A 21,755-nucleotide genomic window follows, 5' to 3' on the forward strand; every position below is an offset into this window, starting at 1 on the left:
ACGGCAAAGAGAGAAGGAGGGGGGGAGAAAAAAGCGGGGGCGAATTGATAAAAAGCAGAAGTCGAGGCAGGACAGAGTGACCCTGAGCGCCGGGTGAGGCAGGGACAGGGAGCGGAGCAACGCTGAGCTGCCCGGGCTGCGGGCGAGCAGAACGAGGGAATGGCGAGCATGGCCTGATGAACAGGAGCCCTTTGCAGCTCTGTGCCTCGGCAGCACCAAAGCCCTGATGAACAGGAGCCCTTTGCAGCTCTGTGCCTCGGCAGGACCAAAGCCCTGATGAACAGGACCCCTTTGCAGCTCGGTGCCTCGGTAGGACCCGCGGAGCTCCTGCCCAGGGCGCTCCCTGCGCTGCGCTCCCCGCTCCGAGCCCATCCCCTCCGCCTGCCGCAGGGACTCGCCTTCCCTTCCCTTCCCTTGCCTTGCCTTGCTTCACACAATCCTGCACATCTCCCTGGCGGCTCAGCAAGCAGGATAGTCTTAAAACTCTCCTAACTTCGTTATTTTGTTTGCTATTTTACCATTTTGCTCTTCTGCATTTATTTGCTCCGCTTTTCTGTTCTACTCCAAAACCCTCTTTTCCATGCCCTGCCTGCGATTTAGGTTGTTTCGATTCTGTTTGGTGTTTCGGCCCCTTCAATATTTTTTTTTTTTGTTGCAAATTTTGCTTTTTCGTTTAGTCTACTTCTAAGTTTTTTTTCCCTGTAATTATTTTAGATGTTATATTATCTCTCTTCACTCTTTTATTATATGATTTTAAAATTAACAACGTATATTTCCTAAGCTCTATTTTTACACTGTTCCAATCGATTTTAATCGATTTTATACGTTATTTTATTCCCCTAAGTGCAGTAAATTAAATTATGATATAATGTGAAAATAAATCTTTATTTTCCTGAAGCTTTCATAAAGCCAGAAAGATAAGGGATTGAATTTTATCTATTTTAGGAATGATACTATTTTTCATTGAACTGATGTTCTGTAATTATTTTTCTGACTTGCCCTGTCATCTTACTCTGTAGCACTTCACAAAAACTAATCCTACACTACACATATCCCATTGTCCACTCTTCCATTAGTATTCTTAATATTCTTTAATTTTGTGCAAGTTCAAAGCAATGGTTGCTAAACACAGCTAACAAGATACAAAATGCAGAGACCATTTCTGGCTGCTGTTTGCTGCACCAGAATTTTTCTTTCAACATCAATCTCTACTCAATCCTATCAATTACATAGTCCCCACAATTCTTGAAAAATGAACAATTTTACTGGTAATTTTATATATTTGTTGTTTTCCAAAAAGGACTAATTTCTTTCTCTTGTCCAGATTTTTATCTACTTTTCCCTGCTTTATTTCTCCATCTAAACTTTACAGCTCTCTCTTTCTGCTGCCTTTCAGCAACACCACGAAGGCAAAGGAGAGCTTAGTGTGTTCTGAAGTGCCTTTGGTGCTGGGCCTGGAAATTTTGGAGTTTCTGGGCATCTTCTTAGTGTGAGAAATGCTCTGGCCAAACCAGAGGAAGTCCTGCAGAGGCATCACTGGACTGTCCCCCTTTTAAATTCCAGACATTTTATTTGGATAGTCTGAAGTCTCTCATTTTAGACATTTAAATCAATCTCTTTCAGAATGGTCTTTTGATGCTTATTAGGGTTTGAGGGGGACTTTTTGTTATTTGGTTTTTGTGGTGGTTTGGAGCCTTTTTTTGTTGTTGTTTTTAGTTGGGTTTGGTTTTCTCTTTGATATTTGTAAAGCAAACATGGGATGTTCCAGGGAAAAAGCCCAAACCAGAACAAATAACCAGCGTTTCACTTCCCGATGCATTTCCCACTTCACAGAATACTTTTTGTTTCCCCGCTGAAGCAAGCTCAGAAAGCTTTCAAAGCATTCTAGTCCAAATGCAAAAATACACAAGTAACAGAGTATTTTCCATAATTATCTTCCTTTTTTCTTGTACATAAAAAAAATCCAATTCACTGAAAACTGAAGGATGTTGCCAGCTTAAATATAGATTTTTCTTTAGCATTCCCTTCAGTATGCTACACACAGACAGAAGCAGAGATACACATCAATCACTCCCCAGTATTTTACAGACTGACCACCTATTCAAACCCTTGACTAAATAATAAATACCATTTTAATTAAGTGTGCATGCTCATGGATTAAGAAATATTAACTTTCTTATTTTTAATATGGTAATACATTCCTTTAGAAAAGCAAATTTAATGAGAAAAAAAGCCCAACCTAAGCAGAATAGCCGTAATCTTTTTTTTTTCTTTCAAATCAGACAATTTCTCTTCAAATTTCTTTATTCAGGTGGTTAAACTTTTAATTTGTTTGCAATAAGCACATTGAATTTGAGTGATTAGGAAACAGAAGGCAGCTCTCTCTGCAGGGAACACTCACTACACCTTTTCCATTTGCTTCTCTCTGCATTTTGAAATGCTCATGCCATTAAAAAAATAATGACTTAATATGATAATGGGATAGTGAGAAAGACATTACATTACAAATAGTATTGAATTAAGCATTTTGAATCCATTCAACATTATAACTTTAACTGTTTAGCAAAATATAAAGTACAGGTTTTGTCCTGACAATAGAAATATCTCAGTTTAAAATTTCTGGGTGTGCACATCAGCCTCTTCCTCTCTCCCTGCAGAGAAAAAATTTAAATTAATTTTGCCATGAACTTTTGAAAAGTTCCCATGGCTGAGGCATGTCCTGCACCAGTGCAAAGCAACCCTGGGAGGGGGAGCTGTGCTGGGAGCAGCTGATGGCAGCAGGGACATTCTTTTGGGGGAGCACTGGGGGAAGGCACAGCTGACAGAGACATCCATGGTTTTTCTAGGTGGAAATGTATTTTCTAAAGAGAAAAATTCAGAAACTGGCCAATTCCCAGTGGGGAACCATCCAGTGGCCCATAGTGAATCATCAGATGTAATGTATGTTACCACATATATATATATATATATATATATATGTATATAATCTATTATCTATTATTTAAGATTCACACTGAACTTTTAGTTGTTTGCATGTTGAATTTCAAAACTTGTTCTTTTAGTATATTCCTAAGATTTTGAAATGGGCTGCATTAGTAGGTCTGACTCAATACCTGACACTCTAGAGGTAACTTTTATTTTCCATGACCTAAAGTGGTTTCAGAAATACCAAAATATAAGATAAAAATAAATAAATAAAAAACCTAAACCAAAAAAAATCCCAAAACAAAACAAACAAAAACAAACCTAAAAAGAAAATAAAAATTGGGGAAAAAAAAAAACCAAACAAAAAACCCAAACACCCCAAAACCAAAAAACCACTTGGAAATAAGTAAGTAGAGAGGTAGGTGTAGTTGGTAGGAAAACTGTAATGCCATAAGTGTAAAAACAACATCTTTATCTCCACAATTGTATGAGTCCTCAAAATTCCAGCGTTGAAGTGAATATCCACATTCCTGGCACAGCTTCAGAGAACTGGTGAGATCATAAATAAAACAAGCTCTAGTCATTAGTTAGCCAATAACACAAATAATGATGCAATTCCTACCAATTTTGCTTAGAAGCTGTATTTCTTAGAAAAAAAAAAAATTAAATCAAGTTTCTGTAGTAGAAAAGCCAAAGGCAGAAGTTCTGAAGTATAGCTGCTACTGAACCAGAATGGTCCAAATCCTGGAAATGTTTTGGGTCTGGCTTCTACTTTTGGCAGCTTCATCTTTTTAGAGCTTTGTCATCTTGCTTGAAAAGTCATTTTTCACCCCATTCTCATTCCAGTCCTCCCAAGCACACTCAGGAACTGAGACACTCTCCATTTTCCCTTTTGGAATTCCAGAGCTTTGAGACTCTTTTTAGACACACTCTTCAATTTCTTTGGTTTATCCAAACGCTCTCCAATAAGTTAGTGTTATTCTTGGAGTGTCTTCCACACACAGCCACATGGATCTCAAACAAATATCCCCTCTCCTATTGAAGTTGCTCCAATTTTCCCATTTGAGAGCTCCATTTGCACTTTTGACAGCAGTGCTACATGGCTCATTTCCACCTCAACCCCAAATACTTTTGCATTCCTGCTTCCCAGAACAGCATTTCTCAGCCTGGATGTTTGTCCATCATTACTTTGTTCTCAGAATGTTTGTTGTTCTCCTGTGGGCAGTTAGTTTATTAAAGTGCCACTTCCATAAATTTGTCTTCATCCTTCCCACTTATGGGTTACACATAAATTTCCCTCCTTCTCTGGAAAAGCTGTGCCTCGCAGCGCTTTGTAGAGACAGTCCAGATCTCTCACTGCTCCAGTATCTTCCTTCCTTATGGGACACAACATCTGAGTCCCTGATCCCAGGATTTTCCATACACAGACAAGAGCAATGCAAATAACTTTATTCATTTTCTTTTTCCTCATTTCTAGCCGGGACACCTGAGTACAGCAGATAAAGTTTGCAGCTACTCCAAGTAAATCCAATGGCTCCAGGTGGTCTTAAATGTCTGTGCCACAGTCAGGATAACAGAACCTTGCCAGGATGTGGAAGGAATGTCCAGAATGTCCTTTTCTCCCCGTCAGCAGTCAGGAAGGTCTCCCCTCCCTGCCATTCAGCACTCTCAGCTGTGACAGGCCAACATATGTCACCAATATGCAAGTGGTGTCCTCAAGAAGAAATTGTGTTTACAAACCAAGATTAATTTGAGTCAGACTCTCTCATTAAGGATGTCAAGGACACAGGCAGAAAAAAAAGAATAGGATATTTAGAAACCACATTATATATGGAACACAAATTTAAGACTTTTAGCATTCTCTTTTAAATTTAACCACTTAATCATAGCCCCTTCAAGTTTCCCTTCAGCAGGTGTGTGTGCCTTAAGCTAAGCAGGATTTCCTGCCTTCTCCATGGCATCCAAGGGAAGCAGGGAGCCCCTGGGAGACATTCCCAGCTCTGCCCCAGCCTGGTCCCTGGGCTGTATCAGAGCCAGCCCCATCGCCCAGAGCAGGGAAGAAACACTCAGCGCCCCAACACGTCCAGGATGCACATCCTGGACGTATCACACCCCATCTCCTGGGCATCTGCTGCCCAGTGGGAACCTCTGCCAGCACACAGCTTCTGCTCCTCACTTTGCTTCCCACCCCCAGCAAATGGGGATCTCACATGGACCTCAGCAGCTCTCCTGGCTCTTTCCTCTGACTGTGAAGCCAGCTGCTTAAAACTGATCAGCGGTAAAAGCTGCACATCAAATTCAATTTTTTTGCACCACCAGATATAAACTGACCATTGTTCTTAGTTATCACATTACCCCATGGCTATAAGGATTGGTGCTGCCCAAAGGATTCCAGCGGTGAATTGTCCTAGTTTGGAGGACAGGTGTCTGCTAAGAAAGGCAGAAGCCTCTCTTTGAAATGCAGAATGTAAACCCCTTCCCTCCAAATTATAATTTTGAAATCAAGGGGCTCTCAGGCAAAGGTATGGGAATTAGGAATAACAGTTCTTTACTAAGAAAATTAAAACAGAAATACACTACTACAAAGAAACAAACCTCAAGCCCTGACAAAGTCAGAGTACAACCTGACACCCGTCAGGCAGGGTGTTGGCAGCAGTCCCATTCCATGGTGGCTGCATCCTCCTGCAGTGACAGATGTGGCTCAGTTGAAGCAGTGCTCCTGTAGAAGGTGCAGTTTCCCTCTAAAGGTCCAGTGGTGATGTGGAGAAGTCCGGTTTTCCTCTGAAATCCAGGGGAAAAAAGGGCTTCCCTAGTGTCCCAAAAATCTGGTTTTTTATCTTGGTAGGAAATGCTTGGCTCTTCCCCCTGGCAGGAGAAACTTCCAATGGGATGCAGTAATTTTATCAGTCCCACAGTGGGACTCAATGGGCCATTAGCAGAAAAAGACTCGCTGGAGGAAGGATGGGTTGTGGAAAGATAAAGAACAATGCCCTGCCTGGTTTCAATGGATGGCCCATTAGCAGAATATCTCCCACGGAGATAAGGATCACTGCCCCACTTGGTCGCAACAGATGGTGATAGACTAGGTACTTTTGGTCACATCCAAATTGCAACCCAAGAAAAATCCCTACCACCTAAGTGCTTGTGACCAAAAACCCCCAGGTGCACCAGGGTTCAAATCAAGCCAAGTTTGCATTTCCACCCCAGCCATTGTTCAGTTGCCGCTGTTTGAAGTGATCAGATGTCAGCTGTAAAATTTTACTGTTTCCTCAGACAAAATCATGTCCATTGGCAATTTTGCTGAGATAAAGACAAGGAAATACAATAGAAACAACATTTTGGGGCAGAAGCTTGTTTAAAGGGTACATTAGGGGCAGGTAAAGGTGGGGCAGCTTTGTGCCAGACAACATTCCAGGTGGACAGCACACAGTGACCTGAACACCACAGGTATCTTATACTGAGCACATCCTGCAACGAGGCTAAAAAGCTGCTTTGAAAACCAAAACCTGCAGTATGAACACCACTATGTGCAAGCAAAACAGCTCCCAGCTCACATCTTGCTCTCTTCACTCCAGCTCAAGGCAAGGAAAGAATGAGAGCTCAAATGTCTCCATCCACCAGCCACAGACCAGCCCTGTGCTATGGAATTGTGCAATAGATTGGGTTGGAAGTGACCTTACCTTTAAAGGTAATTTAGTCCAACTCCCCTGCCATGAGCAGGGACATCTTCATCTGAATCAGGTTGCTCAAAGACCCTCCAACCTGACCTTAAATATTTTCTGGGATGAGGCCTGACCACCTTCTTGGATAGCCTGTGCCAGTGTTTTATCACCCTCACCATAAAAAATGTCTTTCTTCTCTTTAAGCCTAGATCTGAAAAATCAGGAAACTTTAATGTTTAGCAGGCTAAGATTTTTAGACAATACATTATATTTGACCAACTGCATATTTGGAAAGTGTAGACAAGCTTTTGGGCATACAAGTCATTATTTAGTTCTTGTATGAATTGTAAACATGGACCTAGAATATGAAGATACTCAGGTTGGTAAAATCAGTTAGATGAAAAGAAGTCGTGACCTGAATGGTTATGACCTAATGGTTGTTTATGCATGTAGGTATGTGTTAGAGCAGTCTTTAGGAAGCATCAAGAAATCTCTGTGAGGTTTGGACATCTTCTGTGGAAGGAGATGGGAAAAAGCCAATAAAATGGGAACTCTTCTGAAGATAAGAAAAAGATCAGGGTAGGAGCCTGACCTAGCACGTATTTTCAGATACTCCCATTATAAACGGGCAATTGTCACGGTTGAGGGCTGAGCTTCTGTACAAGAACTTGCAAGATCAGAGTAGGTAAAGAATTAACACAGAAGTGTCACCTTGTTACTTTACTAAACTGGAGTTGCTGAAAAATCAAGTCCATGGTTTTACCATGACAACAAAAATTCTCAAAGTAGGACATGTTCCTTTTGGTTGCTGGAATTTTTAGAGTCTTCTAAACAAGATGCACCTTCTCCTCTTGGAGGTGATTCAGGATCAAATCAAAGGCTCTTCACATCTGGTATGACAAAATTTGAATCAACTCGTTTAAAGGAGATTTGTACTCAAAGTCATGACTCTGACCCAGTCGGGGTCTGAACTTTCACATCTGCTTTGAGTGACTCCAGCTGTGCAGCATTTCCAGTACAGACACAGCAGCGCTGCCTCCTCAGAGGTTAATCCTCCCCTGTAAATCTCCAGGCTCAGATACATCTCTTTCAGTTGCAGCTCATGCTGATGTATAAAGCACAAAGGATCCAGCATATGCATCCCTCCACATCCCAATGGAGCCCAGACAGATCCAGGAGTGAATTATGGACTGTCAGAATGGTTTGGGTTGGGAGAGACCTTAAAGCCCATCCAGTCCCAGGCTGCTCCAAGCCCCAATGTCCAGCCTGGCCTTGGACACTTCCAGGGATCCAGGGGCAGCCACAGCTGCTCTGGGCACCCGCTGTGTAAAGAATCATTTTCTCCCATCTAAATCTCTCTCTTTTAGTTTAAAACCATTCAGCCTTGTCCTACCACTCTCTGTCTGGATAAAAAGTTGCTCTCTCTCTTTTTGATAAGGGGTGAAGGGGTTCTCATGTCTCCCTGGAGCCTTGTCTTCTCCAGGCTGAACCCCCAGCTCCAGTCTGGCTCCAGAGCAGAGGTAAGCATCTTCATGGCACAGCTACAGCCACCAGTGGAAGATGCTCCCAGCATTTACGTGTTACATGAGCATGGTCTGCAGGACAGACAATTCTAGAACTGATCCAAGCACTTGGAATTAGAAGCATAATAGTGACCATCTCCCAGGGAAGGGTGGGTCAGTGGGGCTGTAAAAGCAGGTGTAGGACAGACTTGGTGTAGCAACAGTGACCAGATTGAAACCCTCCCAATGCAGAAACTTCATCTTTTAACTTCCCAGGAATTAAGTCATTACAACCAGATGAATGGCCCAAAACATTTGGTTTCACTCGCTCTTTTTACTGCATCCAGTAGCTTTTCACTGACACAAAGCCACCCATAAATCTGGAGACTGGCAGTGCCTCTAGGGGAACAAGGCTCCCATAACCCTGACAGTGTAGAAAACTGAGGCACATGGAAGTAAAAATCAACTCTGAAGTAAAAGAAAAGACAAGAAAATGAGTCCAGGCTGGTGACACACTCTGTGGACCCTGCAGGGACTGTCACCTCAGGTGAATGGCACAGCTCAGGTGCCTCCAGAAGTATCCCCAAATCCCAGTATTCCAAATCCCATGTCTTGGGAGTGATTCAGTGCATAACCCCAAGGCACATAAACATTTTACAGCACTAGCCTTTTATAACTCACATGAGTTATGGCTGTGATTTATATGGGGTTAGAATAGCCATTTGGAGGTGTAATAAAACAAGACGTTACTTCATGAATTTCTTTTAAGACCAGAAAAATAACAGGAAACACAATTTGGTGAGAGGCCGGGAAGAGTTTTAGTCGTCATTATTTTCTATGTTTTCGAGCACAAATTCGTTGACAAGATTTTCTGAGAAGAATTTGATGATGTGGTTGAGTTTCTGCCCTTGGCCATAAAATTACCATTGTAAAGCTCAATTGGGAGCACCCTCACATCTCATGGGAACTAAACCTTTTGAGAAAAGAATCAGGAAAAAATACCATCTTGGGGAGTTGTATTTGGGATAGAATTTTTCCACCCTTACAACTACAATTCTAGTACCAGAGGCAAGGTGCTGGAAATAAAATTCTCAGAAATTTGTTGCTAAAGCTGCACAATATGACAGAAAGCCACTGCTGACATTCATATCCCTGCATTGCTTCTGCAGGTTTTAACCAACTTTGGTTTTCATGACAATGGAATTTTTCCTACCTACCATGGCAAGAAAGAATCTCTTTCTCAGCCTCCTGCTCTGCTACAGCCTGTTCAGAGTTGCTGATTCCCACTTGGTCCCTGAGGAGAAGACAGAATGCAACCTGTCCAGAAGCAGCAAAATGGACCTCTCAGATCTCCCACCGATCTCCATAGTAGGTGAGTAAAACCTGCCCTTCGGTGCCAAATTAACAAGATCTGCAGGAAACACTGCTGTTGAAAATTCTGGATTATGTGAATAACTTTGCTTGGTTTCATAGGGTGCAGAACTGTGGTGGCTGCAGCACCCAAGAGTGACAATGTGGTAAACCTCAGTTTAGAGGAAAAAAAATACAATTTATTTTAGTTTTACAAGTTTCGTTTCAACTCCTATCACACTATAAGCCTTTTTATATTGAAGACAAGTGATTTTGTGCTAATATGGGAAATAACCTTCCTTTGAAAAGCTTATGCACATGAGGAAAAAAGAACATAATGTGAGGGTTTTAAGGATCTGCTCTTGTGGTAGAAAAATCAACAGTATTAATAGGTATTAATATAACCTCAGGTAAATTAATTTACCTGGCCTTTAAACAGGGGAAGAAAAGACCACTGCAAGGGAGAGCCAGGGATCATTTATTTATCTATCCAAGGCAGGACCAACTCTATCCCTACAGTTCCTGGCTGATGACCACCTGTCCTGTTTGGGAAGAGCCTCTTTAGAGTGATGCTTAATTCTTTTCTTCACAAAATTCTGTCCTCATGTCTGCCTTAACTTTTTCCATGTACAGTAATTTCATTATTACAAGCCGCACTGACTATAAGCCGCATCTCCGGATGTCGGCAACATTTCGTTCTTTGTCCATAAATAAGCCGCACCTGATTATAAGCCGTTCTGTCGTTCGCAGCGAGGACCCGCGTGCAACAAAACTGGCAAGTAGTAACAGAATCGTGGGATCGTGGGGTTTACTGGCTCAGCTCGGGCTGTGCGGGCTCAGCCCGCTCAGGGCTGCCAAAGGGGCCGGGCATCCCAGCTCGGCTCTGCTGCTTGGCGGGGCCACTCAAGGCCGGCCACCAATGCTTCTGGGCTCGCTCGCCCCAGCCCGGTGCTGCCCCGCGGTGGCAGGCAGGGACAGAGCCCACTGGCACCCACAGTGGCGGCGGCAGGAGGGGAAGGAGCCCCCCCGCTCCCGCGGCGGTAGGCGGGGACGGAGCCTGCCTGTTCCTGCGGGGGCAGGTGGGGAAGGAGGCCCCCGCCTCCCCGCTGGGCCATGGGGATGTCAGCACGGAGCTCCCCACCTCTCCCCCGGGCTGCGCTGCCTGAAGGAGGGAGCCCCCGCCTCCCTCCCCCCCGCGCTGCCGGCACGGAGCCCGCCTGCACCCGCCGCACAACAGAGTAACCAATTTGTAACAATCGCGCAATTCCTGGTTTTACTGGCAGGTGCTCAGTTCGGCACCACGGCTGCACTTCCGGGGTTGGAAATTTTAGAAAATTTTTCACATATTAGCCGCTCCTGAGTGTAAGCCGCATTTCCAAAGCAAAATTTTACTCAAAATGGTGCGGCTTATAATCATGAAATTACTGTAATTTACACCAACTTCTCCTCTCAAGAAACTCACAGGTGTTGGAGATAGTCAGCTAAGGAACATTCATAATGCTAATAATTTTAAAAAATAAAGCTTACAGTAAATTCACGAATACAAGCCGCACTGAGTATAAGCCGCATCTCTGGGTCTTGGCAAATATTTCGGTTTTTGTCCATAGATAAGCCGCACACGAATATAAGCCGCTTTGTCGTTCGCAGCGAGGACCCGCGTGCAATTAGTAACAGAACCGTGGCAGGGCGGGGTTTACTGGCTGAGCTAAGGCTGTGCAGGCTCGGCCCGCTAGGGGCCGCTGACGGGGCCAGGTGGGCCAGCCCGGTGCTGCAGCTCGGGGCCGGCCACTGCTGCCACTGGGCTTGGTCACCCCGGGTTGGCGCTGCCCCGCGGTGGCAGGCAGGGACGGAGCTTCCCCTGCTCCTACGGCAGCGGCGGCGGGCGGGGACGGAGCTTTCCCGCGCCCGTGGCGCCGGCGGCGGGCAGGGACGGAGTTTCCCCGCTCCTGCCGCGGCGGCGGCGGGCGGGGACAAAGCACCCCGTCGGCTCCCCGAGCCGCAGCAATGGCTGCGCGGGGTTCCCGTCGGCTCCCCGGGCCACAGCAATGGCTTGCGCGGAGCTCCTGTCGGCTCCCCGAGCCGCAGCAATGGCGGCGCGGGCTTCCCCCCCCCTCCCCGGGCCACGGCAATGGCGGCACGGGCTTCCCTCCCCGGGCCGCGGTAGGGGCGGCCCGGGTCCCCCCTCTCCTCCCCGGGCCGCGGTAGGGGCGGCCCGGGTCCCCCCTCTCCTCCCCGGGCCGCGGCAATGGCGGCGCCGGGCCCCCCCCCCCCCCGTCTCTCCCCTGGGCTGTGGCAGAGGAGGAAAGAGAGCTCTCCCGCCTCTCTCCCCGCCCCCCGTGCTGCCTGCAGGGAGCCAGGCTCCACCCGCGGTGCAACAGAGTAGCGATTTGTAACAATCGCAAAATGCCGACTTTGCAGCTGCTCGGCTCAGCACTCTGGCAGGCACTTCTGAGGTTGTATTAGCCGCTCCTGATTATTAGCCGCATTTCCGGTTTAGGAGCAAAATCTTAGTCAAATTGGTGCGGCTTGTATTCGTGAAATTACTGTATTTTGTTTAGCTCCTTTCTGCAGGTTTTTAGGGCTTTAGTTTAAAGCACTCTGGTTCTTATCACATTCCCTGTGTTTTCTCCATGCTCTTGCTCAGAACAACATATCTTTAAGGAGAAACAGTTGCCCCACACATGCATTTCCAAAGAAATCTGAACCTCTGAATCCTGATTAACTCAGTGTTGTTTAACTGAGAGTTCAGCAAAGCTTGTGCTGTTCTGCAGCCTCCCAAGCTGTACCATTTTGTGGTCCTTGTGATCCTTGATGCCTTCACTCTCACAATTCCAGTAACTTTTTTTACCCCAGTTAAAATCAGAACTATAAAATAAGCGAGCCATGCTTTAGACATGGCAGATGGGCTGAGATGTGACACATTTCTCCCCACTGCTTCCTAGAGATGCATGACCATAACTTATAACGACACAAGATAAATAAATGAAATACTTATTCTTCATTCTGCAACTCTGTAAATCCTAGCAATCAGTAAATACCAAAAATATATTGATAGAGGATCCTGGAATAGATGAGGAGCCACCATTCACCAGTGGGGATATGGATGGTTTTTATCTCAATCATCCAGTACATACAGGTAATGGTTATTACAGAGCTCACACACCCAGAATAAAGGTATCAAAAATACCACAATAGCTTGGTGAGCTGGGAAGTGTCTCATACTTTAACAGTCATGCTGTGTTAGAGCCCAAAATAAGGTCCAGTCATGGAATTTACCCAGTTATAAATATCTAAAATTAGATATAGTGACAAATAGAGAGAGAGTGCGAAGTTACAGGCACATGAATGAAACATTTTCACAAGTAACATTCTGTAAAATGAGGTCGTGGGGGGAGAAGGAACAAAGAACTGCAGAATGAAAGGTGGCATCACAGATTTGGCAAAGTTTATGCCAAATCAGCAGAGTTTTTGTTTGTGGAAAGCAGTGTACGCTTGTTAATTCCTTCCAAAATTATGCATGTAGCACCACCTATTAACAGAAGAAATTATGGAATTCTAAAAATTTTTCCTGTTTTTGCTCATGTGATCACTGTGTGTGAGCACCCTGATCCTTTTCACAGGGACCTTTAATTTTATTTCTCTGAAATAATTCATTGTTTGCATCTACCAAACAATATGCTAAAATTCCCTTCTAAAATACAAATATCAGTTGTTCTGCTTTGCACAGGCAGCAGTGACAGATGTCAGACACTGAATTGAGACGAACATCACTGCAAAACATGCAGCAATGAGGTGGCAATGCAGGTTATCTGCCTCCTCTCACACAAAAATAGGATTATCTCATTGAAATAACATTATGTAAAACTGATTCTACATTTTGCTGTGCTATTTTCATTGAAGATTTAACTAGAAAATCCCAGAAAGTCAGCAGGAAAGAGGCAGAGAACAAGAAATCTTCCAAGGTATGTGGTTGTTCAGAAAACTTCGTCAGATTAGAATGGTTTGCTACTTCCCAAGTTTCCCTTGGTGCATTAATTTGCAAAGCTTTTACTCTCATCCCCTGATTTAAATAATTTACATACAGTTTAAAGCTTTAAGTGTTGCAAAAAAAAATGTGAAACAATAATGGTGAAAAGAAAAGTAAAAGCTGTGGCTGCCCCATCCCTGGCAGTGTCCAAGGCCAGATTGGATGGGACCTGCAGCAACCTGGGGTAGGAGAAGGTGTCCCTGCCCATGGCAAGGGGTGGGATGAGATGACCTTTAAAATCCCTTCCCATCCAAACAATTCCATAACTCTGAGTTTCAGAAGTGCACAGGGTGCCTGCAGGTGCTGGGCTCTAGAGATCCCTCCCAAGTTTCAGGCACATGCTGAGCAACCCAAAATTTTCCACCTTTCCAAGTCCCCAGCAGAGAAGCTGCACTCCTGAGGGAGATGGGGGGGGTCTTTTTCCACTCCCTGAGCCATGTGTGCAGTGAGGATTCCCAAGGAGGAACACCTGGCTCACGAGGTGAAGCATTGCCAAGTCACTCCTCTGCTCTCTCCGTGTCACAGCTCAGCAAACAAGAGACTGACAGTGATTTTTCACTCATCTGAAAAGCTGGGAGATCCAAACATACACCTTAATTGGCTTTACTGATCACGTCACCATCTGAGTACAGTTTTGCACCCCTTTCTTCACTGCTGCCATGCTCTTCCCTACAGACCCTTTCCAGAGCTCCATCTAGTCATGGTCAAAATGAGGTTTGTCATTTTGCTTAGCAGGTTGGTCTCAAGCCACCATTTCCCATTTCCCAGCCCAAGCACACCTCTGCATGGCTAGCACAGCTCCCTCAGCCCCCTGCTCATCCCCCAGAACCTCCCACTGCTCACCACCCTCATTTCAGCTGTCCATGAATTCTCATGTTTTTCTCTTCCAGAAAAATGCTAAACGCAAGATATCTCCAAAGCCAAGGCCGCCACCTGCTGCTAACTGTGTGCCAACCTTCAAAACCTGCAAGCCACACTTGAATTCCTGTTGTCACTACTGTGCTTTGTGCAAGTGCAGAATCTTCCAGACGATCTGCCAGTGCCTGCTGTTAAACCCCAAATGCTAAGCCAAGCCAGAAGCACAACATGCCTGTCTTTCATTAGCTTCTCAAGTGGATATTTCAAATTGCCCTGTGTGCATATTAACCAAAATAGAGAGCTCTGAAGTTTGAATTTGCCCCTCTTAAAATCTAATGGACAATCTTTACTTGGGGTTATTGTTCCACAAGCTGGTGCTATTTCAAGGAGCAGACAACCAGGGAGATTGGCACTGATTAGGCATTTTTAGAGAAGAGTTGTGTTTTATGATGAATTCTGGATTCCTGTGGGTTTGTGGTTTTGTTTGAAAGGTCATATTAATGCAAGTCTGCAGAACTGTCTAACCAGCACCACAAAACCTGCCCCCATGGCACCCAAATGGCCACTAAAACAAGACTGGTCAGGTCAGTGAGGGACTTGAGCTTGGCTTTGCCCACAGGGACGTCACCAGCCTTCAACACAGGCAAAGAATCATGCTGAAAATGCAGGCTTTGGGGCTAACTCCATTTTCACATATCCAACAAAAACAGGACAAGAATTTCTGTAGGTTATTCCACCTGAAAAGAGGGACCCAAGGCTATAAGGACATTTTTTAGTCATTCTCAGCTGAGCATCCACCTTCAGAGATAATCAGTCATTCTGCCACCAGGCAGTACCTCCCAGGGGTATGACATACATATATACTTGAAAACTAAATGTATCTGTGCCTTGGAATATAAAAATCCGATTTTTTTCCCCCAAGCATATCTATAAGAATCAACTCCTCAGCCCTTCTTCACCTGGTGCCAAGGACACTGCATGTACAGAGCCTAAAACAGGAAGACCTATCTGGGACTTTGAGGAAGAAAGATCAGCAAAAGATGAGTGTATATCCCACATATACATCTTATAGCAAACCATTCCAAGCAATCAATCCCTTTCTTTGCCCTTTCTTGCTGCAGGAACTCCCAGAACCATCTCCAAGGGTGAATTCAGGCAGCAATGTCCAAGTGAGGCAGCAATCAGGGGAAAAAAATACATCACATGCTGTATCAACACTTAAAGGCTCAGAAACAGATGGCTGAAGCTCAAGGCAGCAGAAGATTCCTTTCTCTTGTTCTTGAAAGTCTTTGCCTTAAATTTGAGGTATCCAAGATGGCACAGGAGGAAAAGCCTTCTTGGTTAAACTCCCAGGAGAGCAAGGAAGGAGCAGACCCAGAAAATGTCCCTGACATTGAAGACTTTTTATCTGCCAGACTCCAGTTCTTGTTTTTTGCCTCCTCTGTCTATACCTACAGTGTCTCTCCCCTGCTCCCTTACACTCTTTTTTTTCCTGCTTCCTAATTTTTTGCATTTTCCCTTTATCCAGCTGCTATTCCTAGTCACTGCAGGAGCACTCCAGGGCTAACCCACATCTCCCGTGTTCTCTCCACCTGCCTGCACCAGGGCCCCTGCCAGTGCTCTTCAGCTTTCACAATCAGATTTTTTCCAGCCATGAATTTCTGATCCCAATCAGGAACTTTCTAATCTCCTGTGCATGTCTAATTGAGAAGACAATTGTTTACTGATTTATTTCTAAACACAGCTGAGGGGTACAAAAATCTTCCAGATGGGAAAAGATGATACAGATGACACTCCAAAGGGGCTCAAGCCATAGAAAGGTTTTTTATTTAAATTCTAATAATCAGTCTAAAGCCCAGAACTCAAAACTATTGACAGAAAGTTTTGTTCATACTAGATATATATAGTTGTCAGATTAATCTAAGAAACAGTGCTAATGATGACAGAATGCCATTTTATTCCTTATCTTTTATAAGGCACATCAATTGACATGTCTGACATAAGCTTGAATTCTTGTAAATATACGTAAGTGTGTCTTTTAGACAGATTTCTTGGATGAGGAATCTGTAAGCCACTCAGTTATTATGAAAAAGGAGATGAGAAGGAAGAACAATACATTATAATGGATTTCAGAATGTGGCTCCTTCTTTTACTAGGTAAAGATTTAGGTCCCATCAAATTGTTTCAAAATTCTCCTAACTATAGCAAACTGTCCTTGATTTGACACCCTAAGTTTTAGTTTACATGTTTTCCAGATTCTGTACTGCATTGGTGTGTGACTCTGAACTTCATATAAAGTGTTAGCAAGTTCTCTTCACAACTTAGTTCCACAAAACAATCCTTTTCCAGCCCAGAACCAAGGACACTGTTGCAGCTTCAGGCCCAGACAGTGTAAACAACAGAGAATTAAGGAGAGCAATCTGGGACGATGGGATTGCAGAACCTGGAGCTGGAATTGGACAGTGAACCCCAATATGGAAATGGACCAAAGCTTATAAGTGTGAGAACTCGTGACACGCCGTCCGTCTTGGGTGGAGCCACGGCCAGGCTCTTGTACTGCCCAAGGTTTATCCTTTGAAGACTTTTTAAAAAATTCCTGCTTTACTCCTTTAACACTGTCTAGCCTCTGTTCTAGGTAGCCTCTCATGGCATCAGATTGATGCTAAAAACATACCAAAAATCACACTACTTCTTATGTGGAAACAAGATAATTTCCATACCAGAAAGACCAGCTGGTCAGAAAAATTATATTTTGCCATGGTCAAGGGGAGTGGGAGTAGATGGAAGGGAAGGAAGGAGAGCCAGAAATCCAACAAACAGCTGCTGAACTGCAGCTCCTACTCCAGCTTTGCAGAACCTTGGAATGGTTGAGGTCAGCCTCTGGCAGACATCCATCTGGACCTGCCTGCCCAGGACCATATCCAGGCAGCTTTTGAACATCTTCAAGGAGGGAAACTCCACCACCACCCTGGGCAACCTGCCCTGGTGCTTGGTCACCCTCACTCACCACTAAAACCAGAAAAAGAAATGTTTCCTCATGTTTGGCTCTTTCCAGTATGTCCCTGTCTCTCTCACACTGGGGAGCCCAAACTGGACACAGCAGTCCAGGGATGAGCTCCACAGTGATGAGCAAGGAGGGATCCCCTCCTGGACCAGAGGACAATGCTCCCAGCATGGCCCAGGGCACAGTTCACCCTCTTGGTGCTCACCAGGTTCCCCAGAGCCTTTCCTGGTTCCCTGCTGGGTGTCCCCCAGAGTGTCCTGGGCTTGTTCCTGCCCTAACCCTAATCCCAGGGACAGGATTTTGTGCTCCTCCTTGTTGAGCTGTCCAGCCTGGTCTGGTCCCTCTGGACAGCAGCACATTCCTCTGGCACATCAGCCACTCCTCCCAGGCCTGTGCCCAGACACCCCTGGGGCTCCCTCTGCCCCTTCATCCACATCACTGATGGAGATGCAGCACAACCTGGGGCTCTCAGACACGGAAACCAAAGTGTCAAAACCCACCCAAGGACCTACAGACACAGCAGCTGACCCAGAAAAGGACAGGATGGCATGTGTAGGTAACAAAGGAAAAGGAAAAAAGTTGTCAATGACAATGAGGCTATTTGTTTTTCAACATATATGCACATCGTTTTTCATATAGCATCTATCTGTAATGTATTTTAAATCTGATTTATTCATAAGCCTTCTTTGTAACTGGAGTTGATTAGAAAGAGGTTTTTATTTCTTTGTTGTTTATCTATCACACCAGAGAATACATATAATCAAGTAGTCTGAAATTGTTATTAGCCTTAGTGACTTGACTTTTCTGGGTAAAAATCACCTTGCATGAGGTATTTACACAGGATGCAGAAATCAGCAAAATATGTGCACCAAATATTTGCTTCAATTTATTTAGCTTGAGCAGTTCAGGAGTCCCCCCAGGGTCCCACCTGAAATGTCATCAGCACACAGATGATAAAACATGCACATGACAAAGATGGAGTATGCAATTTTTACCTGTCACACACCAAAATGTCTCCACTGAAAACTTACTGGAATTCAAGTGTAGAGACAGTCTCAGGAATGCTCTGTGACAGAGTCATTGTCCTCCTAGAGACTAATGGAAATTCTACCCCAGTTACAAGTTTGTAGGATGAAACACAAATAAATCACTGTTAGCTTTTTCACATATCGTCTGCCTTGTGTAAATTTGAAACAGATACTGTATTTTCCTGACTTGATTGCTTATTGTCACACTCAAAGCCCATAAAATTCAAGCTTATCCTGATGGATAAAACAAGTGGTAGAATTAACACTTTAATGGCTACACCAAACTACTTCCAAATATGCCATAGTTTTTCAAGCTAATCACTCAAATTCTCTGGAAGATCCCAAAATAAACCATCCAAAGCCTTTAGGAATTGCAGAAAGAAGGGAAGAATTGATGGAAGGCAAAATCAAGTTCTCTAGAGTAGTCAGCAGTGTCTGCGATGCTCCCTTAGCTGAGGGTGGTGAAAGACTGAACGAGGCTCCTTTGAGATGAGGACAGCATTAAACCCATGACGAAAAGAATTATTGGAGCAGCAGAGGAGATCTGTATAAGCACACTGAGAGGGCAAGGAAGAATCTGTGTGTGACATGCCAAGCTGTGACTCTGTGGGAGCTCTAGTTTACAGAGCACAAATGATATCCATCCAGTGCTGCAGCAAAGAGGCCTCTCAGCATTATGGGACACACTCCTCATGAGGTACTGCAGCCTCCAGCTCACTCCCTGGGTGGGTGTAGACATTAAATGGTACTCAAGGCCAATGCAAAAAAAACATTAAATCATAATATATTTCAACAGAGCATTTTGAGATTAATTAGACTATTCTAATAGTCTATGTGTATGGAAGTGATTCCATGAACACACTAAACAGACCAATTCAACACTTGCCCAAATCCAGTGATCTATTTAACTCCAAGACATATCTCTGAGTTGCACACTCAGGCCTGGAAAATAAAATAATTAACAATGGATTCCCCTAACAAACCCAGGAACAACTTTTTTCTGTCTATTCCTGAGCTCCAACCTGCTGCTCTTCTGGACAGTGCTGCTCACACTGTGATCTCCAAAACCCAGCAGGAAACATGTGAGATGGCTGCTATGGTTACTGCACTCCAAAATCCAGTTACCCCTGTAATAACTGTAGCAGATTTGCCAGATGCACCTCATTTCCAAAACTAAGAATGCACAGCAAGCAGCTATTCATTTCCAACCAGAAAAACAATCTTTTTTGTAGTACATTTAATAGTTGGAAAGAAATAATTGCTTCCTGGGCCAGCTGCAAACCACTTGAAGCACCATGTGCTTTTCTAACTGTGGGGATGAGAAAGTCACCAGTCCCTTTTGGCAAGCTCTGGCCAAAGGCAATGAGTGAAGTCCCCAGCCTTACAAAGGCAACAGTTCACAGGTCACAATTTAGTCATAAAACCACAACTGGGGACATCACAGGTGGGTACACACATAAGTGCTGAATCTTGGAATTCCATGAACAATTCTTTCCTCTCCTTGTACAATCTCCACTGTTTCAGATTCCAGATTCCAAATTTTTTCAAGGTTATCATCAGCTTCTGGGATAGCACAAAGGACAGGAATACACACAACAGCCCCACAGTACATTTCCTTGCTCTTAGAATCACAGAATGATTGGGGTTGGAGGGGACCTTAAAGTCCATCCCCTGCCCTTCCACTGTCCCAGGCTGCCCCAAGCCCCAATGTCCAGCCTGGCCTTGGACATTCTCAGGGATCCAGGGGCAGCCACAGCTGCCCTGGGCACCCTGTGCCAGGGCCTGCCCACCCTCAGCATAAAAAGCAAAAATCTTCTTTATATCTAGTTTAGATCTACATTCTTTCTGTTTACAACCACCACCTCTTCTCCTGCCACAACAGGCCCTGCTAAAAAGTCTGACCTCATCTTTCCTATAGGCCCCCTTCAGCTAGTGAAAGGCCTCAATTAGATCTCCCCAGAGCCTTCTCTCCAGGCTGAGCATCCTCAGCTCTCCCAGCTCGTGGCCTCCTCTGGAGCTCCAGCAGTTTCATGTCCTCCTTTGGGGCCCCCAGAGCTGCAGCACCCCACAGATAGGGTGTGCTGAGAGGGGGGCAGAGAGGCAGGCTCCCCAGGGCATGTGGCCACCCACAATAATAGCTCTTAGACCTCTAAAATGGAGTTTCACCACTAGAAAGGGGTTTTGGTGGGGTATTCTTCCCTTTCACCAGCAAATTACCCCTGATCTGGGGACAAAGACACCCCAACGTCAGTCTGACATGACAGGCTACTTCAAGTTTTTCTGGTGCTTCAGAATCAAACTACAGTAATTTCACAACTATAAGGTGCACTGGAGTATAAGGCGCACTTCGAAGTGGTGGCAAATTTCCAAACTTTGTCCATATATAAGGCATACCGGACTCTAAGGTGCACTTCTTTTTTGCAGCAAGGATCCACGCGCAACAAAGTAACGAATTATCAACGGAATCGTGCGATCGCGGGGTTTACTGGCAGGTGCTCAATTTGCAAACATTTTTCACAGATTGGTGTAGCCTTTAAACGCAGCCCCAGGTGCCCTCCCCATGCTGTGGGCCCCAGCACTCCCGCCCGTCCCCAGCACCGGCTGGTGCAGCTCCCGGCTCTTGCCATGCCGGCACGGGTCAGGGCTTTCATGGCACAGCCCCCCCTCGCAGCCCGGCTCACAGTTTGCACTTCTGGGTTGGCAAAATTCCAAACTTTGTCCATATATAAAGTGTACCGGATTATAAGGCACACTTTCAGGTTTCGATCAAAATTTTAGTCAAAAGGGTGCACCTTACAGTCATGAAAATACTGTAAATATTTTCTGCCACTTGCACAGTCCCTTCAGGGAGGGTTGGAAGAGGGAAATGAAATCCTGCCACATGCAAGGCTGGCAGGTGTGACATGGGACCTGTGAGACACCATTCCAACCTCTGTGACACCACTCCCACCCGTGGGATACCATTCCCTCCTGTGGGATGCCAGTGGGACACCATTCCCTCCTGTGAGACACCAGTGCCTCCTGTGGGACACCATTCCCTGCTGGAGGACACCATTCCCATCTGTGGGATGCCATTCCCTCCTGTGGTACACCATTCCCTGCTGGAGGACACCATTCCCTTCTGAAGGACACCATTCCCTCCTGCGGGACACCATTCCCATCTGTGGGACATCGTTCCCTCCTGTGGGACACCATTCCCTGCTGGAGGACACCATTCCCATCTGTGGGACACCATTCCCACCTGGGGGACACCATTCCCTCCTGTGGGACACCATTCCCTCCTGTGGAACACCATTCCCATCTGTGGGACACAATTTCCTCTTGGAGGAGCAGCACCAGGCCAGGGGCTGTGTGAAAGCACCATTACCCACTCTCAAAGTGCTCCTTTAAGATTATTTT

General features: G+C 45.0%; 1 protein-coding gene across 1 annotated transcript; it reads left to right on the forward strand.

Annotated features, from left to right (window-relative positions):
* Positions 1-263: 263 nt before the first annotated feature.
* On the forward strand, positions 264-14,533 carry LOC117004377 (agouti signaling protein). Its single transcript, XM_033075120.1, has 4 exons — positions 264-309; positions 9,259-9,461; positions 13,340-13,401; positions 14,357-14,533. Exons 2-4 carry the CDS (start codon positions 9,281-9,283, stop codon positions 14,531-14,533), a joined length of 420 nt encoding a protein of 139 aa, XP_032931011.1. The 5' UTR covers positions 264-309; positions 9,259-9,280.
* The last annotated feature ends 7,222 nt before the right edge of the window (positions 14,534-21,755 follow it).

Source organism: Catharus ustulatus, chromosome 17, assembly GCF_009819885.2.
Source record: "Catharus ustulatus isolate bCatUst1 chromosome 17, bCatUst1.pri.v2, whole genome shotgun sequence".
NCBI lineage: Eukaryota > Metazoa > Chordata > Aves > Passeriformes > Turdidae > Catharus > Catharus ustulatus.